The sequence below is a fragment of the Pipistrellus kuhlii genome, unplaced genomic scaffold (assembly GCF_014108245.1).
Source record: "Pipistrellus kuhlii isolate mPipKuh1 unplaced genomic scaffold, mPipKuh1.p scaffold_m20_p_5, whole genome shotgun sequence".
In the NCBI taxonomy this organism is placed as follows: domain Eukaryota; kingdom Metazoa; phylum Chordata; class Mammalia; order Chiroptera; family Vespertilionidae; genus Pipistrellus; species Pipistrellus kuhlii.
The window spans coordinates 77,079,884-77,107,780 of NW_023425551.1; the positions used below are offsets into that span (position 1 = coordinate 77,079,884).

General features: G+C 48.1%; 1 protein-coding gene across 3 annotated transcripts; it reads left to right on the top strand.

The window, feature by feature from the left end:
- Positions 1-7,245: 7,245 nt before the first annotated feature.
- On the top strand, positions 7,246-10,767 carry LOC123651363. Of its 3 annotated transcripts, none has more exons than XM_045572931.1 (3): positions 7,246-7,576; positions 9,686-9,843; positions 10,356-10,767. In XM_045572931.1, the coding sequence occupies exons 1-3, from the start codon at positions 7,392-7,394 to the stop codon at positions 10,664-10,666; spliced, it is 654 nt and encodes a 217-aa protein (XP_045428887.1). In that variant the 5' UTR covers positions 7,246-7,391; the 3' UTR covers positions 10,667-10,767. The 3 variants fall into 3 exon arrangements, 1 of the variants encoding a protein (XP_045428887.1); XR_006740018.1 differs by lacking the exon at positions 7,246-7,576 and adding an exon at positions 7,601-7,963 and having other exon boundaries at positions 10,184-10,767; XR_006740019.1 differs by lacking the exon at positions 7,246-7,576 and adding an exon at positions 7,601-7,963 and having other exon boundaries at positions 10,309-10,767.
- The last annotated feature ends 17,130 nt before the right edge of the window (positions 10,768-27,897 follow it).

Consider the following 27,897-nt stretch of genomic DNA (forward strand, 5'->3'; position numbering starts at 1 on the left):
CGGCCGGCGTTCTGGATCTTTCCGGTGTTGACTCTGGTCCTCTCAGCGGCGCTGAGCATGGAGCAGCCTGAGGAGGAGCAGACACAGGCGCTGCCGTTGAAAGGAACTTGGACCAGGAGACGCTCTGCGTCACGGGGGAGGCACGCGGTTTGTCAGCGTGAGCTATGCTGTTTCCTGACGTGGTTGCACGCCACCTTTTTTCTAATAAAAAGGAAAGTGTGAGCCTGCAGGGACCTAGCCACTCCCCCCAGGTCACGCTGAGAGGGTGGCGGTGAGAATGCTCCTGGGGAGGAGGGGCCCTGCATGAAGAGAGGACAAGGCTGGGAATGTAAATCTCACTCAGCACCCCGCACCTTTGGAATGCTGAGAGGGGTTAAAGTATAACCTAGCAACAATTTACCCATTAAAAAAAGGAGGGGGCCCTGGCCTGGGGGCTCAGCTGGTTGGAGCATTGTCCCAGGCACTGGAAGGTCACAGGTTTGATCCCCATTCAGGACAAGTGTGGGAGGCAACCGATCAATGTATCACTCTCACATTGATAACTCTCTCTCTCTCTCTCTCTCTCTCTCTCTCTCTCTCCCCCCCCACCCACCCATCCACCTCCCTCTAATTCAATGAAACAAAAAAAGAAGGGGGAGAAAACCCATATGCTGATTCAGACCCCCTCTGGGGTCTGTGTAACAGCCCTGTTTCCACTTCCCCCAGATCCCTGTCTGAGAGTGACAGGTCTACCCGAGCCCTCTTTTCTATCTTTCAATCACAATTTCCCTTCAATCTCACTCCCCCAGGGGAATAAACACACAGAGCCCTGGCCCGCCTCCCACAGCTCAGTGGTTAGACAACCAGATACTTTACACAGTGCTCCCCTAATATTTCCAGTCCCCACCTGGCGCCGTACATTGACTATTTTGAAACTACCAATTTGCATTTCTTAATCCCTTCACCCCTTTCTCCCAGTCCCCCAACCCGCCTCCCCTCTGGCAGCCACCAGTCTGCTCTCTGCATGGTTGCTTTCACCTACATGGCAGCAGCCGTTGGAGAACAGAGAGCTCCCAGTCCGACAGGGGAGGCACCATCCCGCCAGGAAGGCGCTCCCGGCAGGATGTGGAAGCAGGAATTGCAGGGCCTTGGAGAGAACGAGGAACGGGCCACAGGAGGGGCTGATCCCATCCACGAACCCCAGGAAACAGAGCTGAGGTCTGGGCCACACTCGTCAGAGAGTATCTGGCCCAGCTGGTTGGTTGGGACCGGTTGGATGGCAGGGGTGGCAGACAGGAAGGGAAGAAGGGGAACCCCACCCGAAAGCGTGTGGGAGGAGGCAGGTGGAGCGTGTATGTGGACAGTGGGGCGCTGCTCCCCTCTCCTTCCCTCTCAGAGATGGCCACCATCCCCCACATTTCCTCCCCACACACACACCCGACCTCAGAACACTTCTCACTCAAGGACACACCTGCTCACTCAGGCCCGGGGGGGATAAACACACAGGCCCTGGGCCGCCACCCACCCCACCCACCCACCCCGTGACCGAGGGGCACCTGCACCTCTAGCTGAAGCCAAGAGGAAGTGCTGCTGAGCTGAGCTGGGCTGGAGGAGGAGGGAGCCAGCAGCTCCTGGCTGCATGAGCGGCTCTCACCTCCCCCCCCCCCCCCCCCCCTGAGAAGGGTCAGAGGCAGGTAAGCAGCTGCTAGTTGCCTACCTGCTCCTCACCCTTCTGGCAAAGCGAGTACAGCAGGCCAGGCTCGGGGACCAAAAATCAGCATTGCTCTGCTGGCTTTTGCCTTAGCCGGTATCACTAGCCCAGTGGTCGGCAAACTGCGGCTTGGGAGCCATATGCGGTTTGCCGCTGTGTTGACTAATGAGTTTGCCGACCAGTGCCTTAGGGGAAAACACTTGAAAAACATTTTAATAACATACTAATGTCTTTACCCTGAAGTCGAAATTTTTGGGTAAAGGTAATGCCTTAGCAGTGGTCGGCAAACTCATTAGTCAACAGAGGGGCAAACTGCACTAGCCTGATGTGATTTGGGAGCCAGCAGGAAGGTCCCCAGACCCCAAAAGAAGGTTGCCTCTAACTTGCCTGCCATCCCACCATTAGAGTTGCTTACGTGTAGATCAGCAGTGGAGTATGGGGCCTGAAGCTTAAACAATTCCTGAGTGGCACTCTTAGAGAAATAATTCAAAATGGCAGTTTTTAGGAAACCATAAGGCTGTGGGAACACATTGCTGCACCCAGTGCAGCCTGGAAGGACCCTGCTGATGGGACAGGCCCTGAGGCTTCGGAATCTGAGCTCGTAGGTTATCCAGCAAGGCCCAGCTTCTCAGCAGTGCACGTGTTAACAGGAGCCACGGGACTAGGCTCAGGAGGAGGATGTGGGCCCTGGAAGGTGCATTCTGTCAGGGAAGGGGCTGCAGGAGGGGTTGAGGCCAGAGGAGATGGTGGAACAAACAGCACCTCCTCCCCCCCTGTCTGCCCTCCCTCCTGCTGTGGGCTCAGGCAACTCCCCTGCTCCCCGTGGAGGATCTGCCTCCCTCCCCACTTTGGGCCAGCCTCTCCCCTTCTTCCCAGCAGTCTGGGAGGGGGTGCAGCCTGCAGAAACAGGGCCCCGCGTGAGCTTCCCCTCCACCTGGGGGTGCCTGAGCCTTGTCCCCAAAGGGAAGCCAGGTGACCTGCTTCTATACCAACCCTGCGTGGACCTTGCTCCTCCTGGCCCCACTCAGTCTTCACGCTGGTTCAGTGCAGTGGCTGGAGGAAGTCAGCTAATACCAGCCCAAAGCCTGTGAAAGCCCAGGTCTCTCACAGCCTCTGAGCCTGGGACTTTTTGTTAAGGGAGGTTATGGCATCTATCGCCATCTCAGTTTCTTTCAATGTTAATAAATTAAATAATTACTTTCCTAAGAGATAAACCAAGGAAGAGATGAGCCAAAGAACTTATATACTTACTAGAGGCCTGGTGCACAAAGATTCATGCAATAGGCCTTCCTTGCCCTGGCTGCTGGCACTGTTTCTCTGGTACCTAGGACCCAGGCCTTCACTCTGGCCTCAGCAGAGAAGCCAAGCTTCTTCAGTCTTCAGTCTTCAGTTTTCAGTCTTCACTCTGGCTGGAGCCTTCAGTCTTCACTCCATGCCTATGTATGCAAATTAGCCTGCCATCTTTGGTGTGTTAATGTGCATACTCACTCCTGACTGGCTGGTGAGCTTTCATGAAGGTACGGTCAATTTGCATCTTTCTATTTTATTAATGTAGACATGCATAGCTCATGGACTCAGGCAATAGGATAGTGAAGACCTGGGGGAGAATGGAGGAGTTGGGAGGAGTGAGGCTAGGGGAGAAAAATGAGAAACATCTGTAATACTAACAACAATAAAACTATATTTAAAAATACTTTCCTCATCAGGAAGGCCTTTTTAAAAAAGATATATTCTTATTGATTTCAGGGAGGAAGAAAAAGGGAAAGAGAAAGAGAAACATCAATGATGGGAGAGAATCATTGATTGGCTTCCTCCTGCACATCTCCTACTGGGGATCGAGCCCCCAATGCTCAGTCAAACCCAGGACCCTTCAGTCTGCAGGCCTTTCTGATTATGACACAAAACCTAGAAGCCATAAAATAGAAGCTTGATAAATTCAACTCCAAACAAAAATTTTTTTTGACTTATGAATGCAGAAGCTATCATAAACAAAACCAAAGGACAAACAACAAACTTGGAGGAGTATTTATGGTTAATATCAAGACATACAGCAAATTTCCCTAACATATAAAGAGCTCCTATCAATCAATAAATTTTATTGAGCTCCAATAAAGAACTCCTACCAATCAATACTCTTTTTTATTGAGGGTGAGCTGCAATCCTCAATAGAAAAAAAGTAAGCAAAGACTATCAACAGACAAATCACAGAGAAATAAAATTCAAATGACCTTTTTTTTTTTTAGAAATATATTTTTATTGATTTCAAAGGAGAAGGGAGAGGAAGAGATAGATAGAAACATCAATGGTGAGAGAGAATCATAGATCGGCCACAGCCTGGGCATGTGCCCTTGATCAGAATCCAGGGCCCTCAGTTCACAAACCAACGCTCTATCCATTGATCCAAACCAGCTAGGGTGATATTCAAATGACTCTTAAACATTTGAAAAGATGCCCAACCTCACCTGCAATAAGAGAATTGCACATTTAAATTAGCACTGACATATCACTTTCACGTATCAGATTGGCCAGGATCAAACATTACTTGGCAAAGATGTGTATAAACAGCACTCAGGTCTTCCTGCTGAGCATGGAAATTGGAACTAAACCCTCTGAGAACAACTTAGCAGCAGCTATTGAAATTATAAGTGCACATTCCCTCTGTCCCAGCAACTCCACTTTGTTCTTATAGTTTCTGCATTTAAAACCCCCTAACCGTGCCCAGCCAGCATGGCTCAACAGTTGAGCATTGACCTGTGTATGAATCAGGAGGTCACTGCTGGATTCCCAGTCAGGGCACATGCTCGGGTTGTGGACTCCATCCCCAGTGTGGGGTGTGCAGGAGGCAGTCGATTTATGATTCTCTCTCATCATTGATGTTTCTCTCTCCCTCCCCCTCACCCTTCCCCTCTGAAATCAATAAAAATAAATTTTGGAAAAAGAAATATCTTCTGTTTAAAAAAATAAACAAATAAAACCACCTACCCATATTAGTTATTCAAAAGTAAGTTGAAATGAATTTAAAAGCCTCCTCCCCCGCCTCCCCAGGGAAGTGAGTGTTTGCAGAGTGAATGCGTGGCTCCTGTGACTCAGCCTCTGGGGGTTCAGCTTCTTCCTAGGCCACACGTGATAGTTGGTGAGAATTTTTTGAGCATTTAACAACTTTGAATAGTTTTTAGATGTTGTCACTTACTGTCTGAGGTCTATCCCAATGGCTGGTTCCATTGTTAGGAAAAGGAGGAAAAAACACTGAGACCGAAGCATAAGAATCCAATAGTTATGCAATTGCTCATTGTCAGGCCCCTCACTTGCATTCATCTGATCAAAATTATTTTAAAGCACAACAAGGTGTCTTGTATCCTTCAAAGATACTATTAAAGCAAAACAAAAAGGGCATATTCTTTCCAATTTGGCTTTGCTTTTACTGGAAACTAGTGATCCAGTGCATGAAATTCATGCACATTAAAAGGGGATAAATTAGAGGAAATAATTTAATATTGCTATTTGCCCTTTTTCTCTATAATGGAAGTGTCAGAGATGAAAGAAAATTAGTAAAATGTATATGAAAACCTTCCTCCTGTCAGAGTCTGGGGCACATCATGGGACACAGAGTCAAGTCCCCACCTCCCCACATGCACCTCAAAATTGCATGAGACCCAGATCCTGCCATCCCTCTCCCCCCAATTGGGCTAGATCCAAACCCAGCAAGTCCCACTCTTGTCAAGCCCTGCTGGGCAGGGGGCATAGCCTCAGGTTCCCTGGACTGGTGCCAGGACCGGGGGCTTGGCCTGAGGTCCCCCAGTCCAGACCAGGGCAGGGGTATGCCTTGAGGTTCCCCGCCAGGTGGGGTACACAGCCTGAGATCCCCTGCCAAGCCCCACTGGGTGGGGGGCATGGCCTGAGGTCCCCCATCACCTGGTGGGGCTGAGCCTCAGGTCCCCCAGCCCAGTACTGGGCAGGGGCATGGCCTGAGTTCCCTGGCCTGGTGCCAGGGCATGGCCTAAAGTCCCTTGTTAAGCCCCATCAGGTGGGGGGTGTGGCCTGTGGTCCCCTAACCCAGGACAAGGATGGGAAGCACACCTTGAGGTCCCCTGTCAAACCCTGCCAGGTGGGGGGCATGACCTGAGGTCCCCTGTCAAGCCCCATGGGGGTGGGGAAGGGCTTAGCCTTAGGTTCTTGCTGATTTCTTGTTAAGGCTCCTTATGGGAACTTGGTCTCAGCTGTGGGTACAGCCATCTTTGTGATGGAGTGATGGTCAATGTGCAGATTCCCTCTTTATTATACAGGCGGTAGCCTATGCACAGCTATACCAGATTGTGCAGAGACATTAAGAAAGTGTCTTTCTGCCCAGCTGGCATGGCTCAGCGGTGGAGCATCTACCTATGAACCAGGAGGTCACAGTTTAATTCCCAGTCAGGGCACATGCCTGAGTTGTGGGCTCAATCCTCAGTGGGGGGGCATTCAGGAGGCAGCCAATCAATGATTCTCTCATCATCGATGTTTCTATCTCTCTCTCCCTCTCCTTTCCTCTCTGAAGTCAATAAAAATGTATTTTTTAAAAAGAAAACATTGCTCTCATCACTTAGAAATGACACTAGCCAGGGGTGAGCAGGACCCACTGATTTCCCATAAAGTGGAATTGTACGGATTCCACACATCGCGTCCTGAAACAGTTCTTGACAATTGTTGATGTTCTAATGTATAAATCAACATCAATCCACTTTAAAACACTTTCAATCCTTAGTTTAAACATGATATAATGTGTCATTTTTAATTTTTCCAACAAATAATGTTTTTTCTTAAGTAATAAGTAGTGGTTATACTGGAAAAACTCAAAATGAGCTTTACACTTTATAAATGTCTCATTAAAATAAACTATATAATATAATTTTAATAACTTTTAAGATACATATTTTTAACTGAAAAATACTTGTCATATTTGAAAAGTGGCAAAATGACCTTTCTAAAAGATTTTGGGCAATTCCCAATATTATGGATTAGTGTTGAAAGTGTCAGAAACTTTTGAATGATTGTGAAACCCTAACTATGCTACAACTGTGATATTCCTGGCGTCCAAGACTTACAGCTAGAATGTCATCAGCATGTGAGGCTGTCCAAATGCTGATACAAGAAGCCAACCCAGGACGTAGTTAAACATTCTCTTGTACTATTCCCTGCCTTCAGCAATTTGTAAATGCTCATGATCTCACTTTAGACTTGCAAAGCTTCTAGATCTATCTATATATCCATCCATCCATCCATCCATCCATCCATCCATCTAATTATTCCCACTTCACAGATGAGGCCCAGAAAGGCTTCTCTCACTTGCCTAAGGCACACAGGTGTCAAGGCCAGGCCTACAGTCGTGTCCATGCCGAGCCCCAGCTTCCCCCTTCATCTCCTCATGCTCCTTGCATTCTGAGGACAAACATGGCACTTTAATGCTAAAAGTAGCTCAGAGCAGTGGTGGATGGGGTCTAGGAGACAGGCCAACGCCAAAGGGTTGTTATTTGTAGGGAGTGGGAGCTGGACAGAGGCCCTGGGCAGAGGGCACTGAAGTCCATCCACATCAGCAGCTCTGCTCTGCAGAGGGCAGTCCTCAGAGCCTGGTGGGGCCAATGCCCCCAGAGCATCGCCTGACTTGGCTCTAGTTAATGTTTAAGCACTGGGGATCGTGGTGAGCACTAAGTCTTGTGCAAGAAGCATGAAAACGGAGACTTTACCCCGCGAGTGGGTAGCCACCCTCACCTCCATCATGATTCTCAGAGGTCAGGAAGGGGCTGCCTCTGTCAGGCAGATGAGGCCCCACCTCAGGAGTCCTGCCCTGAGCCCTCCTCTGAAAGAGGGAGGGCAAGAGACTCTCAGGTCCCCTCCCTCATCTTCACTGAGGTCAGTTAAATCCGGACTGGGCATTGATAGGTTGGGCTGATTCTTCTGGGGGGAATCCAACTCTTATGGGGGTGCAGCTGTCCGACCTTTATCCCTTCCCTTCTTTTTGCCACTTCACGGGCAGGGAACTACGGATCCCTGAAAGTTGGAATGTCCCCTGCCCAAGCCAGAGGGAAATAGTAAAAGCTCATATGGCTGAGTCATAAGAGAGGCTCCAAGCAGGACTGACAGCCACGGCCTGCTTTCCTCTGGGCAGAGGTTCTGGGCCTCCCAAATGGGACTGCTCTCACCTGGGCCACTTGTCTAAAACCAGCAGCACCACCTGCATCGCCATCACCTTCATCACCACCACCATTGGAAAGCTGAGCAGGTGGAGTTTCATTCCCGGTACCCTGCCCACCCATGTTCAGAACCAGTTCCTTTGGGGGCCAGGGGAGCTCTGAACCCCATATTGAGGCTGCTGGTTGCCATCTCATGTCCGCCCTCCTCTTCTTCCCTCTATACCGCTGTTTGTTGGAAGTGACAAACGTTTTCCATACTCCTTTTAGAGCAGGGTGGCTGATGCTACATCTTTGGGGCTGGGGCAGGCTGGCGTTCAGAGGCAATAAAGGATCCTGATTGAGCTAACGGGTGCCTTTGCCCTCTCACAATCCTTCCAGGTGCCATCTTAGACTATGAGATAGCCCTAAAGATGAAAACCCATGCAAAGGATGGAGAAACAGAAAGCTGGAAGGAGCCCAGCCAGTGTGGCTCAGTGGTTGAGTGTCCACCTATGAACCAGGAAGTCACAGTTTGACTCCTGGTCAGGGCACATGCCTGAGTTTTAGACTTGATCCCCATTTAGGGGTGCACAGGAGACAGCTGATCAATGATTCTTATCATTGATGTTTCTCTCTCTCTCCCCCTCTCCCTTTATCTCTGAAATCAATAAAAACATGTGTTTTTTTTTTAAAAGGAAGCTGTCCCTAGCTGGTTTGGCTCAGTGAATAGAGCATTGGTCTTCAGACCAAAGGGTGCCAGGTTCAATTCCAGTCAAGGGCTTGTATCTTGCTTGCGGGTTCCTCCCCAGCCCGGGCCCTAGTTGGGGTTTGTACAGAGGCAACCAATCCATATGTTTTTCTCACATTGATGTTTCTCTCTGTCTTTCACTTTCTCTCCCACTCTTTCTAAAAATCAATGGAAAAATATCCTCAGGTAAGGAGAAAGAGAGAGAGAGAGAGAAAGAAAGAAAGGGAAGGAGGGAGGGAGGAAGGGAGGGAGGAAAGGAAGGACGAAGGGAGGAAGGGAGGGAGGAGCCTGGGACATGGTTACAACACAACTTCGTGGAGTTGTCAGAGCAACTCTGGACTGGCTTGTCCACGGACTTTTTTTTACTGAGGAAGCAAAGCTCTACCTCATGAAGTTGCTGTCTTCTTTTTTTCTTTAAAGAATATTTTATTGATTTTTAGAGAGTGAGGAAAGGAGAGGAGAGAAACATCAATGTGAGAGTGTAACATCCATCGGCTCCTACTGCATGCCCCATACTGAGGATTGAGTCTGCAATCCGGGCATGTTCCTGACCAGGAATTGAACTGGTGACCATTAGATGAACAGAATGACACACAACTACTGAGCAGTACCAGCCAGGCAAGATGTTACCATTTTGAGTCTCTCCTACTAGCAACCAAATGCAATTCTTAATTAAAATTTAGGAATTGGCCCAACCAGCATGGCTCAGTGGTTGAGTGTCGACTCAACCAGGAGGTCCAGTTCGATTCCTGGTCAGAGCATGTTTCTGGGTTGGGGGCTCAATCCCCAATGGGGGACATGCAGGAGACAGCCAATCAATGAGTCTCTCTCATCATTGATGTTTCTATCCCTCTCTCCCTCTCCCTTCCTCTCTAAAATCAATAAAAAAAAATTTTAAAGTAAATTTAGGAATTGAGCTTCTCTATAGGTCCCTCTGAGCCACCACAGGGTGCCATCCCCTGAGGGTCTCAGCCATGAGGGATGATGTCACATGTCATTGTCTTTGGGCAGCAATGGGAGGGACTTGGGCTGGGAGCAGTGTAGAACGTGGTCACATACTTGAACTTGAGACACCATCTACCATCATGGCATCCCTGACAGAAGGGAGAGCCCTCATCGCTGTGTTATCAGAAACAAAGCAAAAGGCTTTGGAGCCAAGGTTGACTTCTCATCCCAGATCCATAAATCTCAGCTCCTGTGGCTTGCTCACTCTTCCAGAGGCTTCCGGGCTGACCAGAACCAGCTGGCCGCCTCCCCAGGTATCACCCCTACCCCCTGGCATCAGTCCAATGCATTTGACCCTGTTTCCTGCATCACATCTTCTGGGCACAGGTCTGGCCTCAGCCCCTGTGGTGGGCCCTCCTGTGTAAGCCCAGATCATGCCTCCTTGAGGCAGCTGCTTTCTCCCCCCGACTCTCCCCAACATCCCAGCAGCTTTTTTTGGTCCAGCTCACAGCCTGGAAGTGCAGGGGGCACCTACGATCAGGTGGAGATCCGCCCTTTAGGAAAGAGCCCGCCCCCTTCTCAGGATGTCCCTGCCTACAGCAGTGGCCCTGCTGCCGCATCTCAGATAGGGCCCTTCCTCTTTCCCTCTCTCAGTCTCCTTGTTCCCTCCCTCTTGCTGCCCGGGACCACCTCTCAAATAAGCTATGTGCCCAAATCTGTGTCTCAGGCTCTGCTTCCAGCGGCCCCTGAACAACTCTGCCTCTCACCACCTTGCTCAGCTCACCCTGACATGACGTCCAATACACATTCCTGTTTCCTGCCTGAGGTCATGAGCCCTGCGGACCCCAGACAGACGGAGTCGGTGGGTTCTGGGAGCAGAAGTTCCCTGAGAAGATGGGTGGTGTTTGTTCCCTGGAAAGCGTGGCAGACTGTCAGTTACACAATATATCTCAAGGGCTTTTAGATGACGATGATGATGATGATGATGACGACGACGATGGCAATGACCACAATGATAGTGGTGATGACCACAATGATGGTGACGCTGAGAATGCTGCTGCTAACAATCCGATAAGCTGCTGGAAAACAACCTGGATCAACATTTTCCCTGGGAATCACTCAGCTGCCTCTAGATGAGTGTCTGAAGGGCAAACTATCCAAACTACCAGATCTTTCACAGCCATTAGCCACCTCCATGGAGAGCAATTATTCTCCCTCCACACTTACACATCCACATCCTCTTTTTTAAAATATATTTTATTGACTTTTTTTTTTTTACAGAGAGGAAGGGAGAGAGATAGAGAGCTAGAAATGTCAATGAGAGAGAAACATCAACCAGCTGCCTCTTGCACACCCCCCACCAGGGATGTGCCCGCAACCAATGTACATGCCCTTGACCAGAATCGAACCCGGGACCACATCCACGTCCTCTTGAACGCAACAATTTCGTTGAGCTGTCCTGTAGATCAGTGGTCGGCAAACTCCTTAGTCAACAGAGCCAAATATCAACAGAACGATTGAAATTTCTTTTAAGAACCAAAAACCTACTTCTGCGCATGGGCCACGAAGTTTCAGTCGCATTGAATGTGTGCGCCTGCATGTGGTATTTTGTGGAAGAGCCACACTCAAGGGGCCAAAGAGCCTCATGTGGCTCAAGAGCCACGGTTTGCCCACCACTGCTATAGATCATACATGCCGCAAGTGACATGGGGATAAGATAATTCATGGAAGCCTCGCTAGCATTAGCGAAGAGTTGGAAACAACCTAAATGTCCCCAGGAGAGCCCTGGTTCAAGAAATGACGATCTGTCTAAACAATGAATTTACACAGCTGTGTAGGAAAATGGGACAGTCTGCATGTGATGACAGAATTATCTTCAAGACATATTACGAAGCGGAGGAAAACGGAGCAGAACAGGGTGAAAAGAAGAGGGGGTGTGGGTGGCTAAGGACAGGCGTGAGAGAGACTGGCTTTTGGATCATGTGGATATATTACTTTTTTGAAAAAGCAAATAAAAACAACCGTTAAACACCAAACTCGGAGATCTTTTATAGCCATATTTTATTGCACAGATCCTTTATTGCACAGATTGTTATCGAGGGCCTGCTGAGTGCTGGGCAGGGTGTCTCCAATGAGCAGCACAAAGAAAAAGACCTTCAGGAATGCCTTATATGGGGTGGTAGGTGGGCACGGAGGAGACTAGAAGTGAGTCAGCAATTATAACTCATCCGTCCATGCCAAACATGGGTTAAGTACAGATGCTGTGGGTACATCAAAGTAGGGCAACTGACGCAGATACAGGGTCCGGGAAGGCTTCCTGGAGGCGGCGCTTCAGCCTTGACCTGTGAGTAGCAGGCAGCCAGAGGGGAAAAGGGGAAAGGGAATTCTGGGAAGGGAGAGCTGCTAGAACAAAAGTTGGGAGGTGTGGTCCAGCCTGACAGGTGGGAACTTGCAGGGGGCTTTGAAAAGATGGCTGAGTTCATGCTCCGAGGGAGGAGTCTTCATAAAAACCTAGAAGTGTGTGTCTCTTTCACGGAGAAGCCAAATCAACACTGGGGAGAGGGTGCCAGTTCTGGGCTTCGGATGGCTCCTCTTCACCTCCCTCCAACCTCCTCAACCCAGAAACTGGGCTGGAATCGGCCTGGCTGTTAGAGGCTGGTCCCGGACATGGCCTGTGACCAACACATCACCTCTCTCCTACCTGGACGTCACACTCAATCAATCAGCACACGTTCCCTGAGGAACCACCAGGCCCGACAGTGCTGAGGGGCACAGGACAAGTTTAAGATAGAGTCTGTGGAGGAGAAAGAATTTACACACACAATGACCTAAAAACAGGACAACTCAATATATGACTTTGTCTTTAAAAGCCTGGTCTCAAACAAATACCTTATGCTGATGTTCATAGAAGCATCATTCCCAATAACCAAAAGGGAGAAACAACCCGAGTGTCATCAGCAGATGAATGAGCCCTAACCGGTTTGGCTCAGTGGATAGAGCATTGGCCTGTGGACTGAATGGTCCCGGGTTCGATTCCAGTCAAAAGCATGTACCTTGGTTGCAGACTCATCCCCAGTGGGGGGTGTGCAGGAGGCAGCTGATTGATGTTTCTCTCTCATTGATGTTTCTAACTCTCTATTCCTCTCTCTTCCTCTCTGTGAAAAATCAATAAATTTTTTTAAAATGAATGAATAAGCAAGATGTGCTCTATCCATACAATGGAATAGCCCTCAGCCATAATAAGAAATGAAATTCTGATACTGGCTACAACTGTATCAAATGAACCTTGAAGACATTATGCTAAGCAAACAAAGACAGACATGCAAGGACAAACACTGGGTGATTCTCTTTATGTGGAATATGTAGAATAAATATAGAGACAAGATGATAGAAATGGAAAATTAATCCGAGGCTCAGGGAAGAATGGCAGTTATTGCATAGAAACAGGTACAGAGTTTCTGCTTGGGTGATGAAAAAATTTAGTGATAGTGATAATGGTTCTGCAACACAGTGAATGCAATTAATGGCACTGAACTGTACACTTAAAAAATGGTTAAATAGCAAACTTGATATATCGGGTCTAGTAATAATTAATGTCGTTTTTAAACATTCGTTTAAAATCTTGCTTGGCGTTGACTTGTATTGACATAACCTTCAAACACGTGGTATCTACAGAACGTGTGAAGTGCAATTAACAAGTTTTGCTTGAAAAAAGTTTATGTTTGGTTTGGTTTTTGTTGCAAAACTAGGGCTAAGAAGATGGCAGATGAAGAGCATATTCGGCACTGCATGCTTTACAAGTTTCAATTAGGAAGAAAAGCAAGTGAGGCTGCAAAAAACATCTGTAGTGCTCTTGGTCAAGATGCAGTTAGCGCCAGAAAATGCCAGCGTTGGTTTGAGAAATTTCGTGAGGGAAATTTTTTGTTAGATGACAAGAGTGGTTGAGGCCGTGTGTCCAATTTTGATCAAGAAGCTCTTCAAGCTCTTTTGGTGCAAAATCCTCAAATTACCCAACAAGAGCTTGCGACAACTTTAAATTGTTCACAAAAAACAATTTCCAATCAATTGCGTGCACTTGGCAAAGTCCAAAAGTTTGGAAAATGGGTTCCTCATGAGTTGACTGACAACAACTGTAATCAAAGAGTCACAATTTGCAGTTCGCTCCTCTCTAGTCAAAACCGTTTGCCATTTTTAGAGCAAATTGTTACCGGATATGAAAAGTGGGTGCTGTATGTTAATTTGAAAAGGCGGCCTCAATGGTTGGACAAAAATGAGGCTCCGCAGCCCACGCCAAAACCTGACTTGCATGCGAAAAAAGTGATGTGTGTTTGGTGGAATTTTAAAGGAATTCTTCATTATGAACTTTTACCATCTAACCAAACCATTACAAGTGCAGTGTATAGTGCCCAATTGGAAAGGTTAGCCCAAGCTTTAAGAGAAAAAGAACCCGCACTGATTAATCGGAAGGGCGTAATTCTTCACCACGATAACGCACGACAGCATACTGCAAGAATCACTGCTGAAAAACTGCGCCAGTTGGAATGGGAAGTTCTCCCTCAACATGCATATTCTCCTGATACTGCCCCTTCCGATTACCATTTGTTTCGTTCTTTGCAAAACTTTCTTCTTGGAAAAAAATTTAGTAATGAAGAATGCCTCAAAAATGCATTGACCGAATTTTTTGCATCAAAATCACAAGAATTTTACAACAGAGGGATTAAAATGCTTCCTGAGGGTTGGGCACAAGTAGTAGAAAACAACGGCAACTATATTGTTGATTAAATTTTGTTGTATTGTTTAAATAAATTCGATTTAAAAAAGTATTAGAAAACGACATTAATTATTACTAGACCTTATATGTATTTTAACACTAAAAAAAAAAGGTTTTAATATTATGGCTCAGGAAGGGGAGATAGTGTGATCTCATCCCATTTAGGAGGGCTTCCTGAAGAAGGTGACATTTGAAAAAGGCTGGGAACATGTGAGCAAATAGAAGCAAATAGAAGGAAAAGCACTTTTATGAAAAATGGGGAGGGAGGGAGAAGGACCCCAAAAAGGATGGGTCCACTCGCCTCTCTTGGACCAGGTGGAGGGTGACAAAGAATCATGAGGGTCAGGGAGGGGGTTGAGGTGGGAGGGGACCTTTGGATTCATGATGCTCATAGCATACAAATACTACAGGGAAAGACCAAACACTCTAGGAAGCTGTTACTAAATTCCATTTTACTGATGCATAGACTGAGGCTCAGCTGCTCAAGATGGTGCAGCTCGTAAGTGGCACCCGTGGATTTGGTCTGGGATCATATGGCCCTAACGCAGTGGCTCTCAGCCCTGGCTACACATCAGGGTGCCCTGGAGAGCTTCAAGCCAACACTGCCAGCGTAGCATCCCCTGAGGTTCCCTGCTCTTTGCCTGGGGTGGGTTTGAGCATTAGTCTTTCTGAGAAGCGTCCCCGGGATTGAGTGTGCAGACAGGAATAAGAACCCCTACACTAAGGCCCAGCACATTTCATTCCCTCAGCTTGTGGGGTGACTTGCTGTCAACCTCAGGCAAGATGCTCAGCTTCTTTGAGCCGCTCCTGTGAAATGGGTAAGAAATGCTTCCCCTGCCCCCTGCACAGGCCTGAATGACAGTGAGGGCTGTCTGTTTCCCTCTGCCTCTTGGTCTCCTCTCTTCACAGAGGGATCAGCACACCGCGCAGAGGGAGTGAGGCCGTGCGGGCAGAGGCTGCGCAGAAGCGCTGAGGACTCAGCTACGAGGCTGCAGGCCAGGAAGATAAACTGATGTAGCAAATAAGCAAATATATTTGGTGGAAGCAGAGCTTCCATCAGAGAGGTGCTTTACTGACTGGAAAGAAAAAAGCTAGAGAGGATCCTGAGGCTTGGGATTGGAATAAAAAGCATTCATGAAAAGAACTCATGCTTTTAAACTATATTTACACAGATAGATATTGGAACAATATGGGTGTCATTATGTGGTGTATTGTATGTTCATGGTATGTATACAGGAAAAACATTGTTTTTACTGATTTTTTTTTTTTCTTGAGAGAGAGAGAGAGAAACATTGATGTGAGAGGGAAACTTGATCGGTTGCCTCCCGGATGCATCCAGACTGAGGATCAAACCTGAAACCTTCCAGTTTATGGAACAAAGCTCCAACCAACTGAGCCACACCAGCCAGGCCTTTCTTAAATGTAGATGCAATTGACATGTAACATGCTATTCATTTCAGGCGAACAACATTAATTCCAATATTGTATATATTGTGAAATGACCAGCACAGTCAGTCTAGTTAACCATCACTGCACACAGTTCCAAAGTTTCATTTCTTGTGATGAAAACTTTAGAGATGGACTCTCTTCTCAACTTTCAAGCCTGCAATGCACTATTACTAACTAAAGTCGCCATTACTAACGAGATCCCCATGACCTGCTTATAGTATAGCTGGAAGTTTGTATGTATGAACGCTTTTCACTCATGTCGCCTATCCTCCAACCACCTCTGGCCAACCTGCTTACTTCCTGAGTTCAAGGCTGTGTGTGTGTGTGTGTGTGTGTGTGTGTGTGTGTGTGTTTTTAATATTCCACATATACTAGTAAGTGGGATCATATGGCATTTGTCTTTCTCTGTTTAACTTATTTCACTCAGTATACTAGCCTTGAAGTCTATCCATGTTGTCGCAAATGGCAGGAATATATATATATGTTACAGCCTCTTTATAATTTACCCATCAGGTTGTTTCCATAGCTTAGCTATTGTAAATAATACTGCAGTGAACATGGGGTGCATATATCTTTTCCTGTTAGCATTTTCATCTGTTTTGGATAAATACCTAAAGGTGGAATTGCTGGGTCAGATGGTACTTCTATTTTTCCATTTTGGGGGGAACTCCCAGACTGTTGTCATTAGTGCCTTTACCTGTTTACATTCTCACAACAGCAAGCCAGGGTTCCCTCTACCCCACATCCACACCAACACGTTGTGATTGCTTGGAACAGTCATTGTGACAGGTGTGCGGTGGCAGCCAACGTGGTTTTGATCTGCATTTCCCTGATGGTGGTGATAGGGCACTCCTGTCATGTACCTGTTGGCCATCTGGATATCTTCTTTGGAAAAGTGCCCATTTTTGATGGGATTGTTTGTTTTTTTGCTATTGAGTGGTATGAGTTTAATCCCCATTACTCACAGATTCCATACCTGCAAATTCGCCTATTGGCTGAAATGTGTTTGCAGTCCCCAAAATAAACACTCCCTGCACGTCCAAGGTCATTCACAGACATGCACAGGGTGGTGCGAAACTCTCCTTGTTCAATGGCCTTGTCCCCAGCTGAGCTCCAAAGGGGCCCTCCGCTCTCTTTGCTTCAACCTCATCCTGCAAACACATCCTTTTCGAGGCCTGTGCAGGGAGGGCTTCGTTGTTTTCGCTTCTGTGTTTTCGGTTGGCCAGTTTGCTGGTTAAAACAAACCCCAGGTGCAGCTGAAGTGCTGTCTCGTGTTCCCAAGCGCGAGAAAGGTTTGACTTGCCTTACGGAGATAAGCTCTGTTCAGGCATGAATTATAGTGCTGTTGAGTTCAATGTCAACAATGTAATTAAATAAGGTGTCTTTACACACACACAAAGCCCCATAAAACAAAGTTATGAGTTGATCGGCGGGTGAAAAATGTTGTAACTAGAGGCTCACGGGAACCTAAGCCTGTATTTTTTGTAGGGGTGACAGTTTAGCGTTCACTAACGCAGTGTGGGTGGAAACTTTAGCAAGCGTAAGCCCTGGGAACAGTAAGAAGCAGCGATATGTACAGGGCTGTCCTAGCTCTACCTTGAGAGAACCCCCTGAGCAACGGATCTCCATGTCTAAACACTGTCCTCCACTCAAAGGAACCTCCGAGAAGTGGTTGGTTCCCGAGCTGGAACAGGAATGTGTTATTGTGCCAGGAAGTGAGAAAATGCTCAGAGAACTATGGAGACATGTCAAAGGACACAAGGAGCCAGCTTGACGTGGGTCTGTGTGGCCCAGTCTGGAACAATTTAAACACCAAACCAAATAATAGTATTTAACTAATCACATGAAATAGGAATCCATGGGCTAACGCTGACATAAACAAGCATATGGGGGAGAAAGGAAGGTCTCTTTATAGTAGAATGCCAACTAATAAATGGCAGGAGGAATGCTGGGGGGGTGGGGGGGGAGACTATTTGGCAATCACCATAGTGGTGTTTGATTCAGATGGGAGCTGCAACGGACATTGAAGCTGGTGGGCTAGGGTTCAATGGAGATCAGGGTTTGGGTATAATTTCATAAAATCTCCCCACAAGATATGTATTACTTAGAAGGGAGAGATGTTGACTTGTCAGTAGATACTAACTTGATCAAGAAATGAAGGTATGGCCCAGTCATAGTGGCTCAGTGGTTGAGCATCAACCTATGAACCAGGAGGTCACGGTTCGATTCCCGGTCAGGTTGCAGGCTCTGTCCTCAGTGTGAGGCGTGCAGGAGGCAGCCGATCAATGATTCTCTCTCATCATTGATCATTGATGTTTCTTTCTTTCTCTCCCTCTCCCTTCATCTCTGAAATCAATAAACATATATGTTTTTATAAATACAAATGAAGGCATGGTGTTATTTCTGTGCTATTCCTGTCAAGAAAGCATTGGGCTTGGGTCTGGTCAGGAGAAAGCATCAGGTTCTCACTGTTCACAGGGCTTATGCTTTCTAAAGTGAGGTGAGGGGCACCCTACAGAACAGAAGGCCTGGCTCTCTAAGACTCGTTAGAACAAGAAGGGCAGGGAAAGGTGGAGAAGCTGGCCTACGCTGAAGGAGATGGATGAGCAGGACAACTAATGCAATGCGTGGTCCTCAGCTCCACCCTGCAGCACAAGCGGAAGAAGGCGTGGTTGGGGCGGCGGGAACATTTGAAAAGGGACTCTGGACAGAATGGGAATGTGTACCGATGCCAGTTCCCTGGGGAGCCGTGCAGTGATTCAGACAGGAGATCATTCTTGTATTTGGGCGTGAGGGGCATCATGTTTGCAGCTTGCTCTTCAATTCAGAAGAAGATGAATGGGCTTATATAAGAGAAGAGAGGATGACAAAGCGAATGTTGTAAAATGTTAGAGAATCGGGTGGAGAAGTTAAGGAAGTTCTTAGTACTGTTCTTGCAATATTCCTGTTAATTCAAAATTATTTCAAAATAGCCCGGCTGGCCTGGGTGGTGTGACTCAGTCATTGACTGTCGACCCAGGAACCAAGAGGTCACTGGTTGAATTCTGAGTCAAGGCACATGCCCAGGTTACAGGTTACAGGTTACAGGCTTAATCCCCAGTAGGGGGCGTGCAGGAGGCAGCTGATCAATGAGATGTTTCTATCTCTCTGTCCCTCTCCTTTCTTCTCTCTCTAAAAATCGATTAAATGTATTTATTTATTTTTTATTTTTTTAAATATATTTTATTGATATTTTGCAGAGAGGAAGGGAGAGAGATAGAGAGCTAGAAATGTCAATGAGAGAGAAACATCGACCAGCTGCCTCCTGCACACTCCCTACCAGGGATGTGCCCACAACCAATGTACATGCCCTTGACCGGAATCGAACCTGGGACTTTTCAGTCCACAGGCCGACGCTCTACCACTGAGCCAAACCAGTTTCGGCTAAATGTATTTTTTTAAATAGCCTGGCCAATGTAGCTCAGTGGTTGAGTCTTGACCTATGAACCTGGACAGATGGTTCGATTCCCCATCAGGGCACATGCCCAGGTTGTGGGCTTGACCCCCAGTGTGGAGCCTGCAGCAAGCAGCCGATCAATGACTCTCTCTCAGCATTGATATATCCATCTCTCACTCTCTCTCTCCCTTCCTCTCTGAAACCAATAAAAATATTTTTTAAATTATTTCAGAATAAATTCTTTTAAAAAACAAAACAAAAACAAAACAGAAGTATACCCAAGTGCTTTGCAAAAGGCAGAGAGGTAAGGGGACTATGGTTACACAACTTTTAGAATGTGGAATACTGTGAGAAGGTGCGCTGCGGGTCGGGTGGAGGTGTTGCCATGGAGTGTGTGCTTATTTATTTTCCGCCCCCAGATTAACCCCTTCTTCCCTGGGGCAACGCGCTATGCAGTCCGTGTTGTGGCGAGGGAAGGGCCACACCTGAGCAAACACTGAACCCAGGCTCGGCTGAGATGAAGGCTGCGCTGAAGTGTTTATGACTCTTCGTGTCTTATCAACCCTTCCTGTCACAACCACTGCTCCCTGCCATCTGTTTACACAGACACTTATAAAACAACATGGCCTCTGCCTTGCTCGGAGCCTTGGGAATATCCACACAATCCTGCTGGCTCAAAGCTGGCTTCCTGCTTCCCTGGCTGAGTTTCCCACCCTGTGTGGCCCTCTGTCTCAGGTTGGGGGGTGGGAACTCATTATCTAGACACATTGCCAACACAGCCAGAGCCCCTACCTTTTTTTTTTGTCAGGTTCACTTGTCCTCCTACCCTCCCTTCCATCTTCATCCTAATGTTTATCTTTTGTGGAAAGGATAGGTGATGATCAGGTTTGGGCCTATTGATGAAACGTTTACAGTCTGTTGTCCAACCTTTTGCTGAGATGATTTGCCACTTTTTGCAAAGCCTATAGCTGCTCACAGCTGTTTGCAGATCCTATCCCTATTTGCAGAGTTTCTAGTTTATACATTTATATTTTTAAAATTTTCAGAATTGTAATTTTAAATTGTAATTTTTTAAATTTGGTTTTGCTCTTTTTCTTTTTAATCCTCACCCAAGGATTTTTTTCATTGATTCTAGAGATAACGAAAGGAAGAGGGAGAAACAGTGAGAGAAACACCGATGTGTGAGAGAAACATTGATCAGTTGCCTCCCATATGCACCCTAACCTTGATCAGGTATCCATCCCACAACCTGGGTATATGCCCTGACTGGGAATCGAACCAGAGACCCTTTGGTGCACTGGACGACACTCTAACCAACTGAGCCTCACAGGCCGGGTGGGGGTGGGAGGGGAGATTGTAATTGTTTTAAAATATGCAGATGTTTGCAGAACTTGAAGGCGTTCACAGAGCCAGTAGCTGTTTGTAGAGCCTGCAGCTGTTGGTGGAGTTCTTTGTTACTTGCAGATGTTGTAGTGCGCAAACACGTTGAAGTTGATCAGAATGTCTGCTGAATGCTTCTGGCTGGGCTTTTCTCCTTGAGCTTCCTCTCCAAGGGCTCATCTCGTTAAAGCACGGACAGTGTGTCCAACGTGGTGCCAAGAGATCGGAAGGACCTCCTTATACAGCTGAGGTACCATCACGGAGCATCCATGGACCACACGAGAACAGTCCACAGAGGCGCACAGGGTCATGGGAGGATGTGAGCCACTCCGGGACTAGCCCATCTGGTCCCCACACACATCTGGAGCAGCACAGCTAGACTCACTCAGGCCCTCCCAGGCCGGACCCCATCTGCACCCCAAGCCGGCAGCCTCAAAGTCACCCCCTGCCCCCTACAGCATACCAAAGTACACGACTGCCTCTGTCCTGAGCTGCCCTCATTAAATTCCTTTCTCTGAGGGTCCTGTCCCAGCTGATCCTCCAAGAGAACGGGAACAGATTTGCAACTAGCTCTTAGCCACTGGGATGTGCCGGGAAGGGACAATCACAATTAGAAAAAAGGCCCTTGAAGGTTGCCCTGCTGTCACTCAAAGGCGCGTCCCCAGACAGTAGGATCTGGGCACAGCGACAGCAGCGGGCGTGAATGGGGTGCAGGGCACCCCGGCTGCCCGAGGGGAAGGTGGCTCTGCAGGCACGCCCCGCTTTTTGGGCACAGCTGTAGTCTCGCTGAATCTTTGCTAATCGGATTCTCTTTTCCTGGTGACTCATGTGCCCATGGCAGAGCGAGGACGCACCCGGAATGAAAAGTGGTTCCAGTCGAGGCATGAGCTGAAGGCAGACTCAGCTGGTGCCAGGCGGTGATTTTTACCCAAGGCTGCCTCTCTCTGTTTCCTCACACTTCGGCTTGGGCTCCGCTGGGCACATGCAATCGAAGTCTCTTTCGGTTCCGGCTGTGGGTTCAGAGGCTGGTCCGGTTCTCCCGGTATCTGTCTCAGCCTGGGGTCAGTTTGCATCCTCGCCTCCGCGAGGCTCCCTCTTCCTCACCAAGGGCTCCGAGGCGCGCCACAGCTGCTAACGTTTCCATTTCCCAGCCTTAGCGCGCGGGAGCGGGCAGTGCGGTCCAGCTGGGAGAAGACAGCAGCCATCTGGGCGCTGTGACCCCTGAATGTGTCTCTTCAAATTCCCAAACCCCTGGCCCTCTGTCCCCGTTGCTCTCTGGGCTCCTTTAGCACCGGACCTATGACAAAACCCCAAGGTGAGCTCATGACCTCTCCTGCCTGCTGACTCTCTCCACCTTAGCCCAAACGTGGCAATCCACCCAGTTGTCCAGTTAAGGCGAATCCTTTCTCTCTGAGTCCTGATAATTCTGCCCCTTTCCTCTCCCCCTGCTGCTGAGCGTGCAGCCTCCTTCTCATCCCTCCCGCAGGGACCAGCCCCCATCTCGGACCAGACCCCCAGGGGCAGCATTTAGTCAGCAAATACGAGCCCCTCCAGTGAGCCCATCCCGGGGAACAGTGCAGCGAACAGGATAACGGGCCCGCTTCAGGAGCTCCTGGCCAGAGCGTCTTTCTTTCAGGGCTTGCCTGGGAAAGTGTGGCTCTGCTGCTCGGTGTTTGATCGTTTTAATACGCTAGCAGCAGGTGTTCACTGAGGAAAAAAGCAGGACGTGCACATAAGCAGACCAAGACAATAAAAGTGGCTCTTTCTTATTGAGATGTGATTGCATACAGCCCTGAGTAAGCTTGAGGTATAACACTGTCCATTCCACACGTTTAGGTATTGCAGCGTGATTACCACACAGTGTCAGCTAGCCCCTCCCTCACTTCACATAATCAACGCTTCTCTTTTATGGTGAGCACATGTAAGATCTAGTCTCTTAGCAACGATGTGAAAATCACTCTGAGGTCCATCACTCTTTCCAACTCTTAAGACAGCCCCCTGCCTCTACCCCCCCCCCCCCCCCCCCAAAAAAAAAGAAAAAGAAAAAGAAAAAAAAAACATCCACATTGTAAACCTTTTGGTATATTTATTTCCAAACACTTGTCTTTTCCCTACTGGAATATTTAAAAACATCACTGATGTCCCTTCCCACTCCAAATGTATTTGTTTATTCAGCAAAAATTTATTATAAAGTGCCACCATATGCCAGGCCCCGGGTGGATGCTAGGGATACAGAGACAGACAAACAATTGGAGGAGACAGATATGAAGCAAACAATGTCACACACATTAGCATATGCTTCTCAACCACTAATGTACGCTTCTCACGAAGCCAGGGTGTGGGGAAGCAGAGCACACATGATGGGTCAGGGCCGCGGGGCCTCATGGAGGCCAGGAAAGGCTTCTCTGAGGACCAGCAGGGCTTGCCAGGAGGAAAGGCAGCGGGCGAGTATCTGGAAGGCAGAGACTAGATTCACAGACAGGCTGGCTTACCCATGAGCCCCAGCAGGCACAGCGTCTGGGGCGCACCATACTCAACAGAGCCCATGTTAATGTTTACATTTCTTTTAAAATCATTAAAAAAAAAATCAACTTTTAGATAGAACAAAGTGTTTAAATATAATACTCATGTATGGTCTTTATATTGGCACATTTGTAAAATGTAACTTATGGAGGAAGGGACCCCACAAAGGCAGAGGTGCCCACGATGGTCAGTGTGGCACTGCTGTGTGACTGAAGCAGAAGCAGAGCTAGGACTGAGAGGTGAGCGCTGTGCTGGAGAGGTGGCAGGAGCTGGGGCTGGAGGCCAAAGCAGGGACGGGAACTGTATGTGCCAGTGAAACAGAGAGGTGACAAGATTCTTTCAAGGTTTTATTTAATGTCTAAACAGAAAATGTCTTTTCTTAAACCACAATACCAGATTGCACCTTAAAAATATTGACATCTGGCCCTGCCAGGGTGCTCACTGGTTGAGCATTGATCTATAAACCAAGAGGTCGCCGGTTTGATGCCTGGTCAGGGCACATGCCCAGGTTGCAAATTCAATCCCCAGTAAGGGTGTGCAGGAGGCAGCCTATCAAAGACTCTCTCACCGGCGTTTCTATCTCTCTATCCCTCTCCCTTCCTCTCTAAAATCAATAAAAACATATTTTAAACCAAATTAACATCTGGGAATGAATAACTGGTGGTTGCATGACACTGTGAATGTACTCAATTCCACTGACTTGTACACTTGAAAACCATCAAAGTGGTAAATTTGTTATGCACATTTGATCACAATAAAAAAAAAAATGAAGCAGCAGATAGTCAATGGGGGAAAAATAACCAAAAACTTCTTAATACCACCAAATGTCCATTCAGTATCCACATTTCCAACTGCCTCATAAGTGTTACAGATTGTTAAGCTGTCTTGTTTTTGTGTTTCAACTGTTTGAACCAAGAGACAAATAAGGTCTATACATGTAATTGACTGGTCTCTTCCCAATCCCTTACAATCTATACATTTCTGCTCAATCTTTCGCCCGCCCTCCCGTCTCTTTTCTTCTGGTTATTTATTTCTTACAAGTGATTTGACTTGCATTTTGTCGATGCCATCGCGGTGCTGTAGTGCACAACCTCGTCCTCCATCCTCTGCATTCCCTACAGATGGTGAGCTGGATGTAAAGACTTGGTCAGATTCAAGTTCAATTTGGGGCAAGTCTGCTTCAGAGTGGGCCTGGGGACTTCCCCCAGGGGGCAGCTTTGTCTCTCATTGGGAATGCTGAGCGCTCAGGTGGCCACTGCCTACATGACCCTCTGGCTCCAGAGGGAGCAGGTTGGAGGCTCAGGTGGGCCCAGTGTCTTCCATTCATCCAGGGAAGGACCTGCTGATGGAGGAAGGGGCAGCGGAGGTCCCAGGCCCTTTCCTGGCACTGACCATTCTCTCCCTTGGTGGAACCCCTCTCGTATATGAAGACAACCTCACGCGGGATTTCCTTGCGCCTTGGATTTTGCAATCAGCAGCAGGGTCAACACTGTGCACCCAGCAGGTGCAAGCCTGGCTCTGGAGGGATGAGGGACTGGGCGCTAGAGGGGCAGAGCTGGCTCGAATCCCCCCTTCAGCCCCCCCCTCAGCCCCCCGTCCAAGTGCTCAGAGGCCTCTGCCATCAGGCCAGCCTGGGTCCTGATCCTCAATCCCCATGCATCAGATTGGGTGGTTCCTTCCCCTCCCTGAGCCTCCGTTTCCTCTCAGGTCAATGGGAATAAAGACCAGGCTTACCTTAGAGGGCTGTAGGTTCAATATGGTAATGTGTGAGGTGCTCCCTGCAGGGCCTGACACATAAGAAGCTCACAAGGACGGTGACTCAAGTCATGGCATCTCTGATCACCAGTCCCTTGGTCGGCCTGACATAATGTGGGTGAGGGAAGGGTCTAGGCCACTCTCCCCAACATGCTCATCTTCAGTCGGGTCCTCGAGCTGGCCCAGCCCCCGGCTTCTCCAGACCAGCCCAGCGTGGGTCCCTGACCCAGAAAAGGCCATGGGTCACTGGTGGAGAGAGAGGTGTTTTGTGACCAGGGACCGGGATTCCGTTCCTTCTGATAAGTGAGTAGTAGCTTATATGTTAGGAGCCGCACCATGAGGCCTGGGACCCCACGCCCCCGGAGTCCAGGGCCTGGTGAGCTGTCGCCCAGAATCGCATATCCCAGGAGTCCACGGGCAAAGTCCTGTGTGTGCCCACATTCTGTTTATTGCCCAGCTCTGCCCTGGAGGTTGGCTGAGGAGGCAGAAATTCCAGGAATCCCGGTTCCTCCTTCGCCTTGGCATCTTCCTCAACCTCCTCCCTCCCGCCCTCTCCTCCACCAATCCTTGGGACTCTGTCCCATGGGGACCACAGTGGCCAATTGTCCTGGGATCGTTATGTCCTTTGGGAGTAGCCACCCTGGGGCCAGATGTGGCTGTTGTGGGGTCTGGAGGAGGCCTTCTGGAGCTGCTCAGAGCAGCCAGCGGGAGAGGGAGGTTAGTTAGGGAGGTGGCTGGGGAGCCGCTGTGCGTGAGCAAGTGTCAGGCAACGAACGGGGAAGGGAAGCAGTTTTCCTGGGGCCTCCCTCCAGAATGCAGCCGGCCCTGCAAACAGCATCCCTAGCAGGGCTCCCCAAACAGTGGCAGCCCCTCAATCACGGAGCCGCTAGCTCCTAACATCTACTGTCACCCTTGTCTCTTATGGCCCTCAGCGGACACACCTGCGGGGTGAGTTCTTGGAAATATTAGTGACAAGGACACTTGCTGCAGACCCTCCAGGCAGAGTCTTCACCTCCCGGTGAACCCTCGGACTTCCAACTGGCATGCTTTTAAATGCACACAATAAAGTGTGCCCTATTATACAGGCAGCCAATTACATCAAAGCACGGTTATCAACAAATGTTGTGAAAGGGCAATTTGTGCATAGAACACACAGGCAAGTGCGGCATAATGGCTTCAGTCAACGACAGGCCGCACACTCAGCAGTGGCCTTGTCAGGTTATAAGGGAGCTGAACATTTTGTATCGCCTAACGACCTCATGGACACCATCATGTCCCAGCTCACGGCATTACACAACTCCAACCACTGTGTCACAATGCATTACAATGGCCTGCAGCGGCGGTTCTCAAGCTTTTCCACCTTGCAGCACACATAAACCAATTACTAAATTCTACAGCACACAAAAAACATATTACATTTTTTTGCTGATCTAACCAAAAAAATAGATACAATTTTGATTCATTCACACCAGATATCTATTGTTGTATTGGCTACTGTCACTATATATATAAATATATATATATATATATATATATATATATATATATATATATATATATATATGGAGAGAGAGAGAGAGAGAGAGAGAGAGAGAGAGAGAGAGAGAGAGATGAAGAGAGGAAAAGAGATGAAGAGAGAGATAGAAACATCAATGATGAGAGAGGATCATTGATCAGCTGCCTCCTGCACACCTCCTCCTTGGAATTGAGTCCGCAATCCAGGCATGTACCCTGACCAGGAATCGAACTGTGACTTTCTGGTTCATAGATCGAAGCTCAACCACTGAACCACACCAGCGGTGGCTGTTGTCATTATTTGACGGTCTAAGGGGTAAGAGGTCAGTGCCCCTGATTGAATAGTCAGGTATTGCATGTTTTAAAATTCTTGCAGTACATGGGTTGAAAATCTCTGGCCCATGGTATTCAGTGCAGTAACTTACTAAAGTTTTGTAGCTAGAAGATGTAGGGGAACAGAATTCTCACCCCAAGTCATGTATCTTTGGCGCAGGATTATTTTAGGCCGGTTACTTCCAAAAAAGAGCAGGCCTTGGAAGAAGCTCTGAAAACCAGGCTGAAGTTCCTCTTTGTAAAATGCATTCATGTTTGTAAGAAAAGTCTCCCTTGGTCAGGGTGTCTTCCTGGCTGCACCAGCCAGAGGGGCGACCTTCTCCTTATCTCCAGAAGCTCTTATCAGCGCCGCTAAGACTGAAATCTGTACAACAACCTTCTACCTAAGAACGTCCAAACCTGCAGAGAATTTTTATGAGTCCATTGGAACCAAACTGAGGATATTTACCTGGGAGCCAGATCTCAAATGCTCCACAGAAGGACTCTTTTGTGTGTTTTTTAACAGTCACATTGCCCTGGTGCTCCTCCCCACCTCCCCCCCCCTTCCCCCCACCCCCTCCACTCTCCTTTTCCCTCTGCCATCCTCCTCATCAATCAGCCAGCTCCACTCAGTCTTTCTGGGAGGTATGTAGGTGCTAGATGTGGCGACCAAAATAAACAACTGAAAACTGGTTAGGATCCACAGGAACCAAGTGTTAGGGTCTAATGCCATGCTCCTTTCCCGGCCTAAAAAGAGGGCATTGTTTTACCACAAAGGAATGACTCTCAAATGGTGGCACTTCAGGGATCAATGAGAGGAAGGTTTGGGGTAAGTCGCATAGCACACACCGCCCAGCTGTGTTCCCCTAGAAATGACGCTCCCGGGGGAAGGCATAGTTCTAGCTGACCTCTGAACCCGTCAGTGGGGCTTCTCTTCTGACTGAGTTGTGTTTCCTGGCAGTAAAAATGTTAGATGTCACAGAGCAATGAAATTCCGATGTTCTGATGTTCCCTTTGTAAGAGAAAGACTTTGAAATGGCAATACAGATCTTTCTGAAACCTCCCAACACAAATAATTCAGAACAGTGCTTGTGCTCTGCCCTTAACCTGTGAGGATGTTTCTCTCCACAGTGGACTAGCTCTCAGCACAGGGCAGGCAGCTCCTGCTGTAACCGAAACCCACCAAGGCCACACCTATGGGACTTAGTATTGTCACTCAGCTGCCTC